General features: G+C 39.1%; 1 protein-coding gene across 3 annotated transcripts in view; it reads left to right on the top strand.

The window, feature by feature from the left end:
* The window catches only part of jarid2b (jumonji and AT-rich interaction domain containing 2b), a 225,897-nt gene that overhangs the window by 153,420 nt on the left and 51,441 nt on the right, over positions 1–21,036 (top strand). For 2 of the 3 annotated variants that reach the window (XM_061966898.2, XM_061966899.2), the window contains exon 4: positions 12,844–13,088. In XM_061966898.2, coding sequence (XP_061822882.1) covers positions 12,844–13,088 — 245 coding nt within the window. The remainder of the gene's footprint in view (positions 1–12,843; positions 13,089–21,036) is intronic. The other variant, XM_061966900.2, reaches the window with a different exon arrangement.

The raw sequence follows: 21,036 nt of genomic DNA, 5'->3' as shown, positions 1-21,036 counted from the left end.
CTCAAGTAAGATGAAATGTGAACATTTCTACTGACACACATGACAGCACATTATATAATATTATTTTTACTAGTTTAAAAGTAATCATTGAAGATTTCATGTCCCTTTTTACAGTCAGTACGTTTCTATGTGCCTAATTAGTCTGATTTGTCAAATAATTCAGTTTCTTCTATTTTCACAGCTACATGTGAAGTTCTAGTTTCCATGCTACTATCTCTAATGTGACTTATGGCCATACGCAGTGTGTCCCTCGTACACTATGGGGCGATTGTGGTCATTTCAGCTTGTTTAGCTATGTTAGATGTAAATGCAGTAGAAGAAGATAATGCTACATTACTAGCGCTAGTAACTTTAAAGCTTTGGATCTAACCAACAAGTACAACTTTCCACTGCTTTTTGATGTTGTGATAATGTTTTAATGTGTTTAAATGATACTTGTGGTTATCAAGATCATCAGACACATACTAAAAGAACGCTTTTTTAGTCAACTGTTTTAGGAGGTTTCTGTTCAGCAGTTCTCTCAAACAGCCGGGATGTGTTGGCGTCATGTCACGTAATGAAGTGTCTTCTTTGGGAACATTCTGATACTTATTAAACAAGTAAGTAGGCCTCTATTTTATCATAAAATACTGACCTATTTCAGCCTCCTGTAGCTGTACTCAGTGCTTGTTTAGTGAATGGAATCAAACGTCACCACTGCTTACGTTGGATTGGCGAAACAAGAGTCATGTGAAGTGTCTGCCGGAAACAGGACATAAGAATCTGTCTTTGCAAGCCTTAATCGATAATTATAAAAAATTGTGATTTAAATAAATGTAACAATCGGAATACAACTCAATGTAACGGAGTAAAAGTAGCGTTTCTTCTTCTCAGAAATACTCAAGTAAAAAGTATGTTAAATTAAAACTACTGTGACAAGTACAATTTGTACAAAATGTTAAGTACTGTAAAAGTAAGGCTTTACTATCCACCTCTGCATAAATATCAGGTTGCTGAAACTGAATGCACATTATAGCGCCGCATGGTATCCTATGCAAATATTACATTCCTCACATTTCAACACACATTTTTTTTCAGTGTCAAGCTCTCACAGTACGATATCATCACGGTATTAAAGCCATGGTACGATATTATTGGGGTATTTGTCCGGACTTTAAAATGCCATAGTGTGTAAAATAAAGTGGCAAGAATGTTTAGGATAAACACACATACTATACTGTAAGTATACCCAAACATAATGCTCAAATGGTCTAATCATATTTATTAATATTAACAGGTATTTTTAAGTGAAAATAATTGTGCAGTGTCCTCTACAGTAGACATTTTTTTAATATCACCTTGAAAAATGAGTTTCTCGGAAAATTTAACTCACATTTGAACTTTTAATAATACAAACACCTTACAAATTGACGTTAAGCTTTGCTGGCTTCATCTTTTACGGGTGATGGTAACTTATCAAATAGCTTATCTGTGCAACAAGTGCTTTTCTTGGCACGGTGCGCCTTGATTGAGTCTGTTTTGGCTTGGACCGCTCCAGATGAACGCGGTGTGCTTTATTATACCTCCGCCATAGAGGTTACGTTTTTGCCAGGGTTTGTTTCATCTGTTTATTAGCAATATAACTCAAAAGATATGGAAAGATTTTGAAAAAAAACAATTCCTCCTATCTACTACGAAGTGGAACACACTGCACTTCCTGCTTTCGCTTTCTCTCCCCTTTACGGTGCTCCACGACCCTACATTGCTGGCCCAAAGCGCCAGAAAAAAACTACACTCACCAAGTTTTTGTTTGGTACCATCATGCGTCACAACATTATTGTGAAGATTCTGAAATCGCAATACTGCGGTATCTACAATATCGTTACATCCCTAGTATACAGTATTACCTCGCCACATTGCACTTCAAATATTATGGCTTTACCACATTGGAGATTTCTTTTTCAAAGCATATATATTATATTTATTATTTTTTATTTAAAGTATAACAATTTTTGCTAAAATTAGCATTTTCAAGCATAAGAATGGTTAAATAAACTAAAAAAAATATCATCACTAAAGTATTATAGGCCACCAAACCACTTAGAGCGTGCACTACTATATTGGATTTAAAGACTGTAAAGGTTACTAAAGGGTGTTACTTCGTGTCTAGAGGGCTCTCAAAATGTTGGGAAATTGATTTAGACGGTAGTAAACAGGTTTTTATGCTTATCTGTGAAGATATATGATTTGTAATTGTTGATTAAAAATGTGTTTTTAGCGGCCATGTCCAGAACCAATTAACCGTGATAAATGAGGGATGACTGTATATTCTTAATACTTTTGAAAGTACAGTTATATTCTACCATTTTAAAATAATTGGCAGAACTAGTAAGTTGCAAGATAAATGGTAAATGGATTATGCTGTTATAGATAGCGCTTTTCTACTTTCAAGGTACTCAAAGCGCTTTGACACTATTTCTATCTCCCGAACCACGCTGTCCCTTTATAATTATGTCAATAGTCAAGAATGCTGGCATCACGGTCTGGGGTTGCACAAGTGCTGCTTGCACTGGTGGAGCTGTGGTTCATTGAGAGAAAACATGAATTCCAAAACTTTATAAAGCAGAAACAGGGCTAAATTCAGTGCTTCTCAAATATTTTCTGTTTCACCCCAACTAAGGAGAAGAGAATATTTCACGCCGCCCCCACTCTGCACTCTGACTATAAATAGTATAATTTGTCTATACAATTGTTATAACTATACCTCTGCATATTATTGTAAGCTTATTAACATTAGAGAGAACAACACAGTGGTCTTTCCTCGTCTCCCATCGTGGTTACAGTGAAGCCAAGTGCTTAAATACGTTTCATCAAATTCTGGTACTGCAAAAAAAATCATGTTGCTCAAGCTCACACGCGCCCCACTTGGCCCCCCCACTATTTGAGAAAGACTGGTTTAATGACAGTTTTCCAACATTATAGGGAGCCCTGGGGAGGTGGAGTGGCCAGGAAGGTCTTCTCTCGACCTTAACTCAATTCAATCAGGGGACTACAGATGAAAACCAGGGGACTACAGATTAAAACTAGCCTTCTGAGTAATTCTGGGTTTTTTAACCATGTGTAGTCATGTGTTTTAATGAAATTGCATTGTCCCCTTTGTTTGTTTTTTTGGGGGGTTTTTTTTGTCCTGTCCAGCTTCTCAGGCAAATCATATAGTAGATCTAGATGCCCATATCGGCTGTTCAGATTTACTTTACAAAAGAGAAGTGTAGGATACTTTTCTTGTTGCCTTATTTGTATTTGACTTTATTAAATGTATTTATATTATCATTTGGTGCAGCCGGGCCGGAGCAGGAGGGAATAGAAAGAGAGAAAAAAAGAAGACAGAGGGGGAAATTGTGGGGACAAGAGGGGGATTAGACAGAGAGACAAAAACAACAACAGCAAACACAACAACAACAATAGAGCAACATCAGCAAATACGACATGTACAAATATGATGGTAAAAGTGATATCAAATAAGCAGTTAGCGAAAATAAAAAAATAATACAGAAATGACAATGAGCATTATTACACTACAAATGGAGCAATACAAATACCAATAGAAATAGCGCTATTGATAATGAACAATACCAATAATTTACCTCTATTATCAACAATACAGTTGTTGAAATGCAACAATACATATACGTAATGATAACTTGAGATACAAAAGAATGCAGAAAAATGGAGGGAAAGAGAAAGAAAGAGAAGCAACCTACATTAACCTTGTAGATTGTTATAGTAACAATAGGTTAAGCTTTGTCAGTGTGCCATGTGTTATACCCAGTTTACCCTAGGGCAACAACGTTAATATATGTTTAATGAAACGTGATTATGTGCATGAGTGTACGTATGCATATGTACTTGTATATGTACAGAATGTGTATGTGTTTGTACAGTGGATGTATATGTACAGTATGTGTATATGTATGTTTGTACAGTGAATGTATATGTACAGTGTGTGTGTATATATGTTTGTATAGTGAATGTATATGTACAATATGTGTATATGTATGTTTGCACAGTGAATGTATATGTACAGTGTGTGTATATGTATGTTTGTACAGTGAATGTATATGTACAGTGTGTGTATATGTATGTTTGTACAGTGAATGTATATGTACAGTATTGTCCCCTTTGAAATAAACTAATCTAATTGATCATCTGTGGGGCATCCTCAAGCGATACACTGACTACTCTAAAGTGTGTGCTAATGTCATTTCTATAGTATTGCCCCTTGAGAATATATCATAAAATACATACTTAGACCAGCACCTGTAACAGTTTGCTGTAAAGTGAAATGACCATGATGTTGCATCTGTTTCCACGGAAACAAGAGTGTGATCTTCTGACTTTCATGGACAGCATTGTTACGATAATATTGAGATTGTATATATTTTTATTTTAATCAACCATAAATTATTAGTCGAATGGAGCATCAAATGCATCTGCCTCTCTCAGAGATAATCAATGTCAGCCATGGCGGCCTGTGTAATTTTAGACATTAGCGCGGCCCTTTGAACGCTGGCATGACTGTGAGGTAGCAGGAAGGGATAGATGAAAGGTGGATTAGAGGGGAAGAGGGGTGATGGTGGTGGGGGACATCCTGCGCTAATCTCTCTTTTTCTTTTTTCTTCTTCTGCTGGATCTCGACTTTCCATACCCGGCGCCTCTCAGACGCTCCTCGCTCTCCTCCAGCCGAGGCAATCAGTCCAATTTGGATTTATGTAATGCATACCCTGCGACCCCTCTGGAGCAGTGACTATTCTCTAGCTTGGAAACACACTGTACACTCACATGTACACTCACACACGTTAAGTAGACCCTCATCTGGGCAGGCAAGACTCTAAATCAAAGGCTCATGTTACCTACCACTCAGCACAATGTAAATCATGTGTTCTCCAACTCCTTTCTACCTACAGCAAGGACGTGTTGTTTCTCTGAAACTTTGGACTTTTCATTGTGTCACATTTCAGTTAGATCCTACAAATGAATAGCATAAAAGCTGAAGTGCACAGTCAAAGATAACCCCAACATATAGCACCTGACATATTTTGGATTGTTCTTATGCATTTAAGATAGCAAGTAGATCATTACGCACAGTTAGCATAGTCTCACTACTTAATGGAGAATTTCATTATTTGATTAATTTATTTTTAAGTTATTGCTTGCTTGTACTACTTTATAATTGTTGTTACACTAGCCTTTACTAAATCATCTTGAGTCTTTTTATTTGCGTTAGATATTATTACTTATGGTCTATATATTTATTAATTCTTATTTATTAGAGCAAATACTGTGAGAGCCCTACTGTAATTGCTGTGCATTAGTTGGTGGCACTGGGGTTAGTGCATATGCCTCACAATACGAAGGTCCTGAGTAGTCCTGAGTTCAATCCCGTGTGGAGTTTGCATGTTCTCCCCGTGACTGCGTGGGTTCCCTCCGGGTACTCCGGCTTCCTCCCACCTCCAAAAACATGCACCTGGGGATAGGTTGATTGGCAACACTAAATTGGCCCTAGTGTGTGAATGTAAGTGTGAATGTTGTCTGTCTATCTGTGTTGGCCCTGTGATGAGGGGGTGACTTGTTCAGGGTGTACACCGCCTTCCGCCCGAATGCAGCTGAGATAGGCTCCAGCACCCCCCGCTACTCCAAAAAGGGACAAGGGGTAGAAAATGGATGGAAGGATAGTTTTTTCCTACTTAAATTGCATTTTTTAGGCCTTTTTGCTAGCGTGTCTTGTCTGGCAAAAAATTTTAGATTTTAGGGGTACCAAACACAAAATTTCAACATAACTGTCATTAAATCTACCTTCTTTCAGCTTGGAATCCTGGCAAAAATAAAACAGTACCTTCCACAGGCTGACTTTGAAAGAGCTATCCATGCATTTGTGACGTCACGCCTTGATTAATGTAATTCTCTGTAATTTAATTTGTTCTCTTCTTTCATTGCTGAGTAAGCATCGAACTATTATTACACATTTACTATTCTATTCGCTCCTTATTAGAAAATCATAACTATTATATTTAAGTATTATCCCAATTAGGCACTGATCTAATCTGGTAGTTAAGGTCTTACCTTATTACATTTCTTTGAATCCATACAAGTAATTCTACTAGTGTTGTCAAATCATATATATATATATATATATATATATATATATATATATATATGTATATATGTATATGTATATGTATATATACATGTGTATATATATATAATATATGTGTATATATGTGTGTATATATAAGTGTGTGTGTGTATATGTATGTATATATATATATATATATGTATATATGTGTTTGTATGTATATGTGTGTGTGTATATATATATATATATATATATATATATATATATATATATATATATATATATATATATATATATATATATATATATATGTGTGTGTGTGTGTGTATATGTATATGTGTGTATATGTATATGTATATATATGTGTATGTATGTGTGTGTATACAGGTAAAAGCCAGTAAATTAGAATATTTTGAAAAACTTGATTTATTTCAGTAATTGCATTCAAAAGGTGTAACTTGTACATTATATTTATTCATTGCACACAGACTGATGCATTCAAATGTTTATTTCATTTAATTTTGATGATTTGAAGTGGCAACAAATGAAAATCCAAAATTCCGTGTGTCACAAAATTAGAATATTACTTAAGGCTAATACAAAAAAGGGATTTTTAGAAATGTTGGCCAACTGAAAAGTATGAAAATGAAAAATATGAGCATGTACAATACTCAATACTTGGTTGGAGCTCCTTTTGCCTCAATTACTGCGTTAATGCGGCGTGGCATGGAGTCGATGAGTTTCTGGCACTGCTCAGGTGTTATGAGAGCCCAGGTTGCTCTGATAGTGGCCTTCAACTCTTCTGCGTTTTTGGGTCTGGCATTCTGCATCTTCCTTTTCACAATACCCCACAGATTTTCTATGGGGCTAAGGTCAGGGGAGTTGGCGGGCCAATTTAGAACAGAAATACCATGGTCCGTAAACCAGGCACGGGTAGATTTTGCGCTGTGTGCAGGCGCCAAGTCCTGTTGGAACTTGAAATCTCCATCTCCATAGAGCAGGTCAGCAGCAGGAAGCATGAAGTGCTCTAAAACTTGCTGGTAGACGGCTGCGTTGACCCTGAATCTCAGGAAACAGAGTGGACCGACACCAGCAGATGACATGGCACCCCAAACCATCACCCAACCATGCAAATTTTGCATTTCCTTTGGAAATCGAGGTCCCAGAGTCTGGAGGAAGACAGGAGAGGCACAGGATCCACGTTGCCTGAAGTCTAGTGTAAAGTTTCCACCATCAGTGATGGTTTGGGGTGCCATGTCATCTGCTGGTGTCGGTCCACTCTGTTTCCTGAGATCCAGGGTCAACGCAGCCGTCTACCAGCAAGTTTTAGAGCACTTCATGCTTCCTGCTGCTGACCTGCTCTATGGAGATGGAGATTTCAAGTTCCAACAGGACTTGGCGCCTGCACACAGCGCAAAATCTACCCGTGCCTGGTTTACGGACTATGGTATTTCTGTTCTAAATTGGCCCGCCAACTCCCCTGACCTTAGCCCCATAGAAAATCTGTGGGGTATTGTGAAAAGGAAGATGCAGAATGCCAGACCCAAAAACGCAGAAGAGTTGAAGGCCACTATCAGAGCAACCTGGGCTCTCATAACACCTGAGCAGTGCCAGAAACTCATCGACTCCATGCCACGCCGCATTAATGCAGTAATTGAGGCAAAAGGAGCTCCAACCAAGTATTGAGTATTGTACATGCTCATATTTTTCATTTTCATACTTTTCAGTTGGCCAACATTTCTAAAAATCCCTTTTTTGTATTAGCCTTAAGTAATATTCTAATTTTGTTACACATGGAATTTTGGATTTTCATTTGTTGCCACTTCAAATCATCAAAATTAAATGAAATAAACATTTGAATGCATCTGTCTGTGTGCAATGAATAAATATAATGTACAAGTTACCGTATTTTCCGCACTATAAGGCGCACCTAAAAACCACAAATTTTCTCAAAAGCTGACAGTGCGCCTTATAACCCGGTGCGCTTTATATATGGATAAATATTAAGATTCATTTTCATAAAGTTTAGGTCTCGCAACTACGGTAAACAGCCGCCATCTTTTTTCCCCGTAGAAGAAGCGCGCGGTGCATGCTGGGATATGTGACGTTTCATTTCCATTTGTGTGTTTATGTAAAGACCCCAAAATGGCTCCTATTAAGTGTGTTGTCTGTCTAATTATAAATAATGCAGACGAGGCGTGTTAACTGAGTTCTCAACGTTTACTCGCAGCGTGCTCATAACCACATTCTAACTCCCAGCATACAACAACGCTTCTCAGGGCTACCGCGCATGCTCGTAACTATCGTTGCATGCTGGGTAGTGTAGTTGTTATATTTGCTAGCTCATAACAGCACATCGAGAGACACGCTTACGCGCTTAATTCAATACTCGCCGTCATTCCGGGTGGATTGACAAAAGACCTCCAGCCGCTAGATATTGGTGTCAACAGGGCATTCGAAGCTAGACTGCTAACTGCGTGGGAACAGTGGACGACGAAGAAGCGCGCGGTGCATGCTGGGATATGTGACGTTTCATTTCCATTTGTGTGTTTATGTAAAGACCCCAAAATGGCTCCTATTAAGTGTGTTGTCTGTCTAATTATAAATAATGCAGACGAGGCGTGTTAACTGAGTTCTCAACGTTTACTCGCAGCGTGCTCATAACCACATTCTAACTCCCAGCATACAACAACGCTTCTCAGGGCTACCGCGCATGCTCGTAACTATCGTTGCATGCTGGGTAGTGTAGTTGTTATATTTGCTAGCTCATAACAGCACATTGAGAGACACGCTTACGCGCTTAATTCAATACTCGCCGTCATTCCAGGTGGATTGACAAAAGACCTCCAGCCGCTAGATATTGGTGTCAACAGGGCATTCGAAGCTAGACTGCTAACTGCGTGGGAACAATGGATGACAGAAGGCGAACACACCTTCACTAAGACGAGGAGGCAGCGCCAGACGACGCCAACATCTGCCAGTGGATCGTAAATTTGCCCAACTTTTCACTTCGGACACCGAAGACGAAGGATTTACGAATGAAGAATAACTTCAGAAAGTGAGCGCTATGTTTATTTTGTGTGTTGTGACATTAACGTTCGAGCAACATTATGTTGCTATTGCTCTGCACTATTTTGAATTTTACTATGTTTGTGATTGCACATTTGCGTACATTTTGGGAGTGAACAGAGTTGTTAGAACGCTGGTTTTTAATATATTATTAAAGTTTGACTGACCTATCTGACTGTTTTTTTGACATTCCCTTTAGCGCAGCGTAGGCGCGGCTTATAGTCTGGGGCGGCTTATTGGTGGACAAAGTTATGAAATATGCCATTCATTGAAGGTGCGGCTAATAATCCGGTGCGCCTTATAGTGCGGAAAATACGGTACACCTTTTGAATGCAATTACTGAAATAAATCAAGTTTTTCAAAATTTTCTAATTTACTGGCTTTTACCTGTATATTTATATATGTGCAGTATATGAATATATGTATATATACATATATAAATATATATATATATATATATATATATATATATATATATATATATATACGTATATATATGTTTATATATACATATATATGTGTGTGTGTGCATATATATAATATGTGTATGTATATATAATATGTGTATATATATAATATGTGTATATGTATATGTCGCCCTTTCAAGCTGCACAAAGCAAGAGTATATTCCAGCCTTGACTGCTGCATGAAGAAGAATGTGTGGTCAAAGTTAATTGCATGATTATTCTGCATATATACATGATTAATTTGATATGTTGGGAGGATTTATCGCCTGAGTTAATGCGTTATTTTTGACAGCCCTAACTTCTACCTTTATACTTTAAACTGGGGTCCCAAGTGTGTGGAGTTGATACCATATGGTCACTCATTGGTTGAGCAGATTTGTTATTGCAACATTTGAAGATACAAAGCTTGAAATAGCAAAAACATGCTAACAACAGACTCAATGTTGCAATAACGGTACGATTGTGGTTGTACTTGTAATTGTTGTTTTTGACGGTTTTGTCATTACTGTTCTCCTCCATTGTTGTTTGTTATCCTCCATTGTTGTTTGTTAGCGAGTCTGACTGATGCAGTCAATGCGATGTGTTTTTCGCAGTTACTCTGCTATGGTAAAGCGTCATTACTTTGTGTGCAAGCCGTACTGTTGTAATCGTCTTCATCGCTCCGTGTGTGACTTTTTTACGGTTATTTGCGTCCTTTCATTTCCTCATCAAGTACCAATCAAGAGACGCAGATGTGATCGTCAACAGTATTGGCGGTCATTTAGTCATCGCAAGGGAGGGGACTTCAATTTGTTGAATAAACGATGCTGTAATTGTTTTAATTTCCTGCCGCTGCAGCGATTTGGTTTTGCCACCTTGAGGGAGATAATGACACAGCTTTGGGTGTTACTGTTTTATTTATCAACTCCAGGGCTTGTGGGGGATCTTATGACAGATTATCACAGCATCAGTAGAGGAGATATGCTTTTTATTAGGGCACCTCCCTGCTGCAATAATGTATATAAATGAATCCACATGTGACGTCTAATATGTCCCTGTAGTGCTTGTGTTTGTTGTCGTGCAGCATGTCCCTTTAAGGCTGCCCCCCATAAAAAAACAGGTTTATTACGCCTTCCAAAGAGGCTTTGCTCTTCCCCTTTTCTTTAGGAATGGCGTTGCTCCATCTACAGGGAAATTAAGTTGCAGGAAAATTGAATTTTATTGCACGACGGGACAGGCTTGAGTGTGGATAATACACGTTTTTAATGTATGTGCGTTCACTCAGTTAATTAGTGTCCAATTACGAGCGGTCATTAGCTTCCCATTGTTGGCTGTACACTTTCAGTATCACTAGTTTGTCCCAGCTTTTATTCCACCATGTTTAACAACACTTTAGAATGTCTGCTGTTGGATTTAGACTATTTGGGTCTTTACGATGTTAAAATAGCCATAAATGCCTTTGTTGTTACAAAAAAATGACCCATGACCGCCTTATCTCTACTGCCCTTTCATCTCAATCGCTGGCTTTTGGCCCAGTCAGCCTTTTTTTTTTTTTATTGTCATTTGTGCAAACTGAGCACATAAAAGTCGGTTAGGAGATTTTTTTTTAGATAGTAATGCATACTAAGGCTGGTTATATTGCCTGAGAATAAAATGTAATCTAAAATAAATTTAAAAAAGATGTATTCAATGTTTAATGCATATAGACATGGACCTGGGGATAGGTGGATTGGCAACACTAAATTGGCCCTAGTGTTTGAATGTGAGTGTGAATGTTGTCTGTCTATCTGTGTTGGCCCTGTGCTGAGGTAGCGATTTGTCCAGGGTGTACCTCGCCTTCCAACCGAATGCAGCTGAGATAGGCTCCACCAGCACCCCCCGCGACCCCAAGAGGGACAAGCGGTAGAAAATGGACGGATGAATGGATTAAGGCTGGTTATATTGAACAAAGAACAAACGTAATTGAAAAAAAATTGATTTATTAAATTTTTTTAATCCTCCGCAGCAAAAGGTCTAATGCATATAATGGGGATAGATTGGCTTAATTTAAGTATATTATTAACTACATTTTCTTAAACACTTTTTATTGTTCTTGCTTCTTACTTTTTTTACATGTGTAATTAATATATTTAGATTTTCCAATAAAAAAAGAATGCATTGCTGTGTTTTTGTTGATGTTATTACATATTTATTTTTTTATATTTTTAGATTGTTCTAAAATCATGTAACTAATGCAGTGTTTGGTTCATGGATTTCCCTCTTAAGTGTTGTTTTTTTTAAATTCAGTATTTACTTTTTATTTAGGTTTTATCTGAGAAAACACCATTCATTTTCTTTTGAAGATACATGCTTTTTATTAAACAGTGAACATTTAGGTGCAGGTGTACCTAATGTTGCTGTATATTGTTGTACAAGGATAATTAGTATCTCGTGAAAACTGCAGACTTTTCTTGAGCGCGTGTTGTATTATAAATAAATAAACCGAGCTTGTGCAACTGCATGCTCAAATGTCATTTTCTCCAGTGTGCACTCAATTGTCTCCGGTATTGAGCGCCGGCCCGTGTCTCGCGGCGGGGAAATTGACAGGATTTGACACTGAGCTGTTCCCTGATTGAAGTCTAATCGGGGGTCTCTGCCCTTATTCGGCTTGCCAAATACACCGTGGGCATCCTCCAGACACAATCCCATCGTTGGCCCTCGCTCTTCACAGTGTGTTCCGCTCCAAATTGAAGAATATCTCAGAGAGAGAGATCTCATTGCTTCCGCCGTTACGGCTGAAAGTTATCAAAAAAATAAATGTCATGCCTGTATTGACGGAGTGTGTGTCTCTAAGTAACACTTTTGACATACAACTCTTGTCCAACTCTCTTCTTGGCACATTTGGGAAAGGGAACTCCATAATGGAGGACATTCAAGTCATTTGAAAAGTGTTTTTAATCAATACAACAGGAGTAAATAGTGATTTTCTAAATGTGTAGTGCTCTAATGTGTTAGTGTTGCTTGACACATAGATATCAAGATGCTAGATTGAGGTGCCAAGCAGTTAATCGCAGCAATTAACGCCTTCATCTAAGGGACACGCTCTCTGGAGGATCTAGAGGGTCAACCCAGTAACCAAACTACTCATCTCGTCTTCCTGCTATAGAAAATTCCAAGTGTAACTAAAGCCCACATATTGATTCATGCTCTTCTGTCTTCTAATTTTTCCCTTCCTAGACCTCGACTGCAGGCTCAGAGGAAGTTCGCTCAGTCGCAGCCCAACTCGCCCAGCACCACTCCCATAAAGGTGGCCGAACCAAGTGGCGGTGGCGGCCTTAATGGCGGACAGACCACCTTGCCCTCGTCCTCTTCCCTCTCGTCGCTTGTCACCTCCACTTCCTCCTCCTTGTCCTCCTCCATCCAGGACCTGTCAAGACGCAAACCCAAGACGGAGGACTTCCTCACCTTCCTCTGCCTCAGAGGTAGGACTGCATGTTTTATTATTATATACAGTATGGGATATGAGTGTTCTGAACTCCTATTTCAATGCAAGTGTTGCAAAAAAGTAAAATTATGCTTCCTGTAGCGGTTATAATGATGGGTCAAACGATGCATTATGAAACCCAATGAGTGATACTGCATGTGTCCCTCAATGCCTCAATGTGTGTCAGTTTAGGTCAATTATTTTTTTGACTGTAAAGTGTCAAACTGTTTATCAGGAAATGCTTCTTTTGGCTCACAAGTTTCAGCTCGTACTAAGGGTTGGAATTGGGGGTTAAATCACCAAAAATTATTCCCGGGCACGGCCACCGCTGCTTCCCACTGCTCCCCTCACCTCCCAGGGGGTGATCAAGGGTGATGGGTCAAATGCAGAGAATAATTTCGCCACACCTAGTGTGTTTGTGACAATCATTGGTACTTTAACTTTAACTTTTAACTTTTAACTTTAACTTTAAATGAGTGGGAAGAGTGAGATGCTGCGTTTGACCTAAGCGTAACTAAGAAAAAGGAAAAATTATGAAATATGGGATCATTTTGATCTTATAGTGCCAAATTAGGTAAATGGTCTTTTTTTTCTTCTTGTGAACTATTTACCCTAGAGATGTCCGATAATGGCTTTTTTGCCGATATTGTCCAACTCTTAATTACCGATTCCGATATCAACCGATACCGATATACACAGTCGTGGAATTAACACATCATTATGCCTAATTCTGTTGTGATGCCCCGCTGGATGCATTAAACAATGTAACAAGGTTTTCCAAAATAAATCAACTCAAGTTATGGAAAAAAGTGCCAACATGGCACTGCCATATTTATTATTGAAGTCACAAAGTGCATTATTTTTTTTAACATGTCTCAAAACAGCAGCTTGGAATTTGGGACATGCTATCCCTGAGATAATCCTGATACCCACTACAACTATGGGAAATACTATACTTTGACTTTCACAAAGAGCATTTTTTTAATTTATTTTTTTAAACATGCCTCAAAACAACAGCTACAAAAACAATGAAGGCACACAGCTTCAGTCCAGAGTATACTAGAGTAATAAAGTAAATAATAACATAGTCCTCCTTTAGTACAAGACGGCCTGGCATACTGTATAACAGGAAATTATAAACTGGGTTTAATCTGCCCTGCTCTAACGTATTTGTATGAGTTACAAAAATGTGCTGCAAGCTAGTGGTGAGTGCTTGAAGTGGCCTACCAGTCAGTCAAAGCTTCTGAAATGCTGCGTTGAGACAGGACACCTCCGTTCACTGCAAGCTGCAAAGTGTGCGCCATGCAGGGCAGACTAGCCACACCAAACTCCATCGTAGCTTTTGTCATACTGCGTGAGTTGTCCCTGACCACAACGTGGGCTTTCGCCTTGGGGTGGTTTTTGTTGTATTTTTGTTTTTTCTCGGCGGAGTCTTTAAGCGAAAACTGTGTGGTACTACTTTTTTTCGGTGTTTGCTTTTCATCCATCTTCCGCTTGTATTCATCGTGTATCTCCTTATGATTCTTGAAGAGGAGGGAGATCAAATTGCTCGTATTAAAGGAAGACGTCTTGGTTCCTCCTCGCATAACCAACTTTTTGCAGTCGTTGCAAATTGCCAGTTTTTTATCCGTTAGAGCATACCTGCCAACCTTGAGACCTCTTTCAGTGAATTCTAGCTATATATATATATATATATATATATATATATATATATATATATATATATATATATATATATATATATATATATGTATAAATAAATAAAAGAAATACCGTATTTTCCGCACTATTAGCCGCACCTAAAAACCACAAATTTACTCAAAAGCTGACAGTGCGGCTTTTAACCCGGTGCGCTTTATATATGGATTAATATTACGATTCATTTTCATAAAGTTTCGATCTCGCAACTTCGGTAAACAGCCGCCATCTTTTTTCCCAGCAGAACAGGAAGCGCTTCTTCTTCTACGCAAGCAACCGCCAAGGTAAGCACCCGCCCCCATAGAACAGGAAGCGCTTCTTCTTCTACTGTAAGCAACCACCCGCCCGCGTAGAAGAAGAAAAAGAGCGCGGATATACCGTACGTTTCATTTCCTTTGTGTGTTTACATCTGTAAAGACCACAAAATGGCTCCTACTAAGCGTCAGGGATCCGGTTCATGAAAAGACGCAATCTCTCCATCCGCACACGGATTACTATTTCACAGCAACTGATATTCCTGTGAACCGCACTGGATACAACGGGAGCACGTACGGTGAATATTCGCACCACAGGGAATGAGAAGTCATCCTTCACTGTGGTTCTAGCTTGCCATGCTAATGGCCAGAAACTTCCACCCATGGTGATATTCAAAAGGAAGACCTTGCCAAAAGAGACCTTTCCAGCCGGCGTCATCATAAAAGCTAACTCGAAGGGATGGATGAAGAAAAGATGAGCGAGTGGTTAAGGTAAGTTTAAGTTTACGCGAAGAGGCCGGGTGGCTTTTTTCACGCAGCTCTGTCCATGTTGATATACGTATGTTTGTGATTGCACATTTGCGTACATTTTGGGAGTGAACAGAGTTGTTAGAACGCTGGTTTTTAATATATTATTAAAGTTTGACTGACCTATCTGACTGTTTTTTTGACATTCCTTTAGCGCAGTTAGATGCGGCTTACAACACCGGGCGGCTTATAGGTGGACAAAGTTTTGATATATGCCGTTCATTGAAGGCGCGGCTTTTAACCCAGGGCGCCTTATGGTGCGGAAAATACGGTACTTGAATTTCAGTGTTCATTTATTTACACATATACACACACATAACGCTCATCTACTCATTGTTGAGTTAAGGGTTGAATTGTCCATCCTTGTTCTATTCTCTGTCACTATTTCAGAACACACACATACAAATATACATTACAAAATCAATAAGAAAACAGGAGCTCTAATTTGGGAGTCAAAATCAGGATCAGAAGTTCCTATATAAACATTGCGCACTCACGTCGCCATTTTGTATTAATTACTGCAGCTGTGCACTGAATTCATTCACAAATACAAACTACAACTCACAAACACTTTGGAGTTAGGCTCCACCATCAGAATGTGTACTTAAACTTATAAAGATCACATGGATATTATTCAGTGAGTTGATTCACCAAAACTAACCTGTTATAAATAAATAAATAAATGGGTTGTACTTGTATAGCGCTTTTCTACCTTCAAGGTACTCAAAGCGCTTTGACACTACTTCCACATTTACCCATTCACACACACATTCACACACTGATGGAGGGAGCTGCCATGCAAGGCGCTAACCAGCACCCATCAGGAGCAAGGGTGAAGTGTCTTGCTCAGGACACAACGGACATGACGAGGTTGGTACTAGGTGGGGATTGAACCAGGGACCCTCGGGTCGCGCACGGCCACTCTCCCACTGCGCCACGCCGTCCCTACAGGAGGAAAAAGTACACAGGACGTTTCAATTGTTCACAGACTGATCGCACTCATCAGAATGACAAGACACTTCCGGTCTGCAGGTGATAGCATTCAATTGGGAAGAAACGCCCTACTGCCCCCTACTGACCAATGTGAATACTGATAAATGTGTAATGACAGCTCCAAAAACAAATTCAAACCACAAAATAAAATAAATAAATCAACACAAAAATGTGACACATTATGGGTGGGTCACATATGCATGTACAGTAGATGGCAGTATTGTCCTGTTTAAAAGTGTCACAACATTGCTGTTTACAGCAGACCAACTGCTTTACGGTAGACGAAAACTTGACTGCTGTTGTTGTGTGTTGTTACCGCGCTGGGAGGACGTTAATGAAACTGCCTAAAAATAAACCCACATAAGGACGGCGTGGCGCAGTGGAAGAATGGCCGTGCGCGACCCGAGGGTCCCTGGTTCAATCCCCACCTAGTACCAACCTCGTCATGTCCGTTGTGTCCTGAGCAAGACACTTCACCCTTGCTCCTGATGGGTGCTGGTTAGCGCCTTGCATGGCAGCTCCCTCCCATCAGTGTGTGAATGTGTGTGTGAATGGGTAAATGTGGAAGTAGTGTCAAAGCGCTTTGAGTACCTTGAAGGTAGAAAAGCGCTATACAAGTATATATATATATATATATACAACCATTTATCATTTATTTATAAGAAACCAAGAACTCGCCCTCGATCATTAGCTGTTTATATTGTGGGAAAGCGGACGTGAGAACAGGCTGTCAACAGTCACTCAGGTCCGCATGGAGCTGGAGGGGGCGTGGCCTCCAGTTCCGCCTGAATTTCGGGAGATTTTCAGGAGAAAATTTGTCCCGGGAGGTTTTCGGGAGAGGCGCTGAATTTCGGGAGTCTCCCGGAAAATCCGGGAGGGTTGGCAAGTATGCGTTAGAGACACTTAAAAATAATCCCAAACCATAGACATGGTGTCGTTAGTCAGTCACCGAGCGAGCTCGCTTGTTAGCCACGGCTACAGCACCGGCAACAACACATTGTTGTTGTTGTTATGCTGCGCTCGCGGCGGTTTGATGAGTTCATCAAGCGTTGCCAGTAAACCTCTCATGCTGCAGTCGTGCTGCAACTCCTGTGTTGTGTGTGGGATAGGGGAGAGGGGAGGGGCTGCTGACTGGGAGACGCAACTGTTCTGTACTTCTCCCTACGTCCGTGTACTGCTACGTACAGCGGCGTTTTAAAAAGTCATTAATTTTACTTTTGTACTTACTTTGATTATTATTTCTCAACTTTTTGTAAATGTTGAAATTTATAAATAAAAGTTTATAAAAAAATAAAAAATAAAACATTTTGAAAACGATACCGATAATTTCCGATATTACATTTTAAAGCATTTATCGGCCGAAAATATCGGCAGGCCGATATTATCAGACATCTCTAATTGACCTAAAACAATTATTTATTTTCTAGTGGTGATCCGATATTTATATCGTATATCGGTCTGTTATCAAAAAAACAAAAATGCAAAATCACCAATACAAGCAGGACTGTGTTTACTTGTGCAAAGATGGACAGCCAGCCAACTGCTAAAGGTACTCCAATATAGACACAAGGTTGTTTTTTTCTTGTATTTTAGTGAAGTTATTTATGAAACGTAAGCATGGTATGCTATTAGGCTATTAGGAGCTAGCAGCTACTGTACACAGCTGCTAAGCACACACTAGCCCACAAGCTAGACATACATAATGAATGTGCAATTGAACAATAGTGCAGTGTAAAACATAACATTTATCAATACACCGTATTTTCCGGAATATATATAGATCACACAGTATACAAGCCGCACCCACAATATGTTTTCATATTAGCTGCACCAGATTATAAGCCGCAGATATACATGTTGTGAAATGGGTTATTTACACAGAAAGATTTTGTAAATGTTTTGTTACATACCTTAATAGTTTACAAACACTGTCTGTAAGACTGCAGTAAAACGGCTGATCAAACAGAACAGAAAAGCCATTGTCATAGATCCACTAGCTGCGGAAGCTGGCTCTCCAATCAGCTAAATAGACTCAATAACTCCACGGTGACGTTTTGGTGAATTTACTGAGGAATTCGTGGGAACTGAAACAATAAAGGTAAGTTGATAATACTAACACAGACAATTGTAAACATGCTGCTAAAACAAGCTAATGCTAATAACGGTAGCTTGATTGTATTACAACAGCAGGTACAAATATTTGACTTATCAATCAATCAATCAATCAATGTTTACTTATATAGCCCTAACTCACGAGTGTCTCAAAGGGCTGCACAAGCCATAACGACATCCTCGGCTCAGATCCCACATCAGGGCAAGAAAAAACTCAACCCAATGGGATAACAATGAGAAACCTTGGAGGTCTGGGCTTCCCTGCATAGGCTGCTGCTCCCGCGACCCGACCTCGGATAAGCGGAAGAAGATATATATATAGATATGTATATATACATATGCATACATATATATATATATATATATATATATAGATAGATAGATAGATAGATATATATATATATATATATATATATATATATATATATATATATATATATATATATATATATATATATATATATATATATATATATATATATATATATATATATATATAATGTTGAGAGGCTAAAGAGAGAGAGGCAGAGGCGTGCGGGTGTGTTCTGGGGTTAAAATGCATGCCTGTAGGCAGGTCTGTTGACCACTGTCCGTGTGGGGGTGTCACTGATGTTGTATTAATAAATAAAACATTTTCCCCCAATATTTCCGCAATTGAACGGTAGGGTCCCAAAGATCGAGTGGTCGATTGTTATTGACGGGTTGGCGATCCTTGCACTAGATGGTGTGATACCACAGAGAAGCAATGTTTCTTGTAAAGTAACTTGTTGCTAGGAAAAATTCTTAGAGCTCAGGCATAACAACCCAAGAAGCCAATGAAAAGAAATCGGTATTTGCTAGCCACGCCCACTAGGCTGTTCAAAGGGAACGGGATAACGTGGTGGTTTATAGACAAATAAATCACTACTGCTCTGTATTAGATATGAGATATATTTTTTTAGAAAATCGGTGTCATCTGGTTGGGGACTTTCCTTCATAACATCAGTTGATATTATCCAGCGTTTCATCAGCACCCTCACCCCCTTTGTACACCTTTTAGCAACACCCTGTTCGTCTCCTTCAACGTCAGCAGCTGTGGTGTAGTTGCACCACACACAGGTTCATTACCGCTTTGTAACACCTTTGAACCCTGAAAACCGCAGCAGCGTAATTACCAGCTTAACAACGGGGTACCCAGCAGAGTGAGCCGCAAAGATGCATTTATTGCACTGGACCACCAGGGGGCAACACACTCAGTAATGCTAAATTAACAATTGGCGGCAGACAACCTTGGCCGTGTCTTTGCTATCTTAATTGCATTACTTTTATTTAATGAGCCCCTCACTCTCTTCCTTTTAAATACCACTATCGAATATTTAACTCATTTGGAAGAAACATCCTCTTCCGATTAGCTCACAGTTATTGCGATTAACCTTCGCCTGATGAAGTAGAACGAGGTGACGCATTGGCCATCATCACTATTGCGGCAAAGATAGAGCAAAATGTCATTCTTTTAGCTTTAAGAGCTTTTTTGGTCTAAATGAATGTTATGGGTTATGGTTATGGGTTATACTTGTATAGTGCTTTTCTACCTTCAAGGTACTCAAAGCGCTTTGACAGTATTTCCACATTCACCCATTCACCCATTCACACACACATTCACACACTGATGGCGGGAGCTGCAATGCAAGGCGCTAACCAGCAGCCATCAGGAGCAAGGGGTGAAGTGTCTTGCCCAAGGACACAATGGTGGGGATTTACATTTATAGGCCCGACTTTTTGTGTTGGCTCACTCTTCTACTTCTGAACCGCTTCACGTAAAAAGGTAATGTGTCAAAACATGCACACTTATCAATCTGACAAATACATCACATGATGGTGCTGTTACTTGACCTTACAAGACATATTGACTTGAAATTTCTCACACAGCACTACAAAAAAACTTTCTGTAACTTATAGGTGTTTTCCTTAATCACCATAAAATGTGTTTGACACCTTCAAGCAGCACAACTTAAGCAGGATTTGTCAAAAAACATGACCGCCATTGAGCAAAACGGCCCATAAGTCATTGACCCTTTGTCTAATGTTGTTATATTCTTATCAGGGTTTTATACTGCCTATTCCGATATCGATCGCCCATTAGTGAGATCGGCCAATACCAATACCAATCACATGCACAAATTTTGTGTTTATGGCAAATTATATTGACATTTTAACAATATCCAAATAATATTTTAAGTAGTTCTTTATTCTCTTTTACAATTGTTTGAGCAAAACAAAGCCAATAGTACACAATGACTAAGCAAAAGCCAAGCTACCTACTATCTATGACTCATTTAAAGTCCTTTGTTTTTGCCCTCAAAGTACTCCTCTGTCCAGGGA

This window comes from Nerophis lumbriciformis, linkage group LG11 (assembly GCF_033978685.3).
Source record: "Nerophis lumbriciformis linkage group LG11, RoL_Nlum_v2.1, whole genome shotgun sequence".
In the NCBI taxonomy this organism is placed as follows: domain Eukaryota; kingdom Metazoa; phylum Chordata; class Actinopteri; order Syngnathiformes; family Syngnathidae; genus Nerophis; species Nerophis lumbriciformis.
Note: the sequence above shows the minus strand (reverse complement) of the source record. Positions and strands in the feature narration are given on the sequence as shown.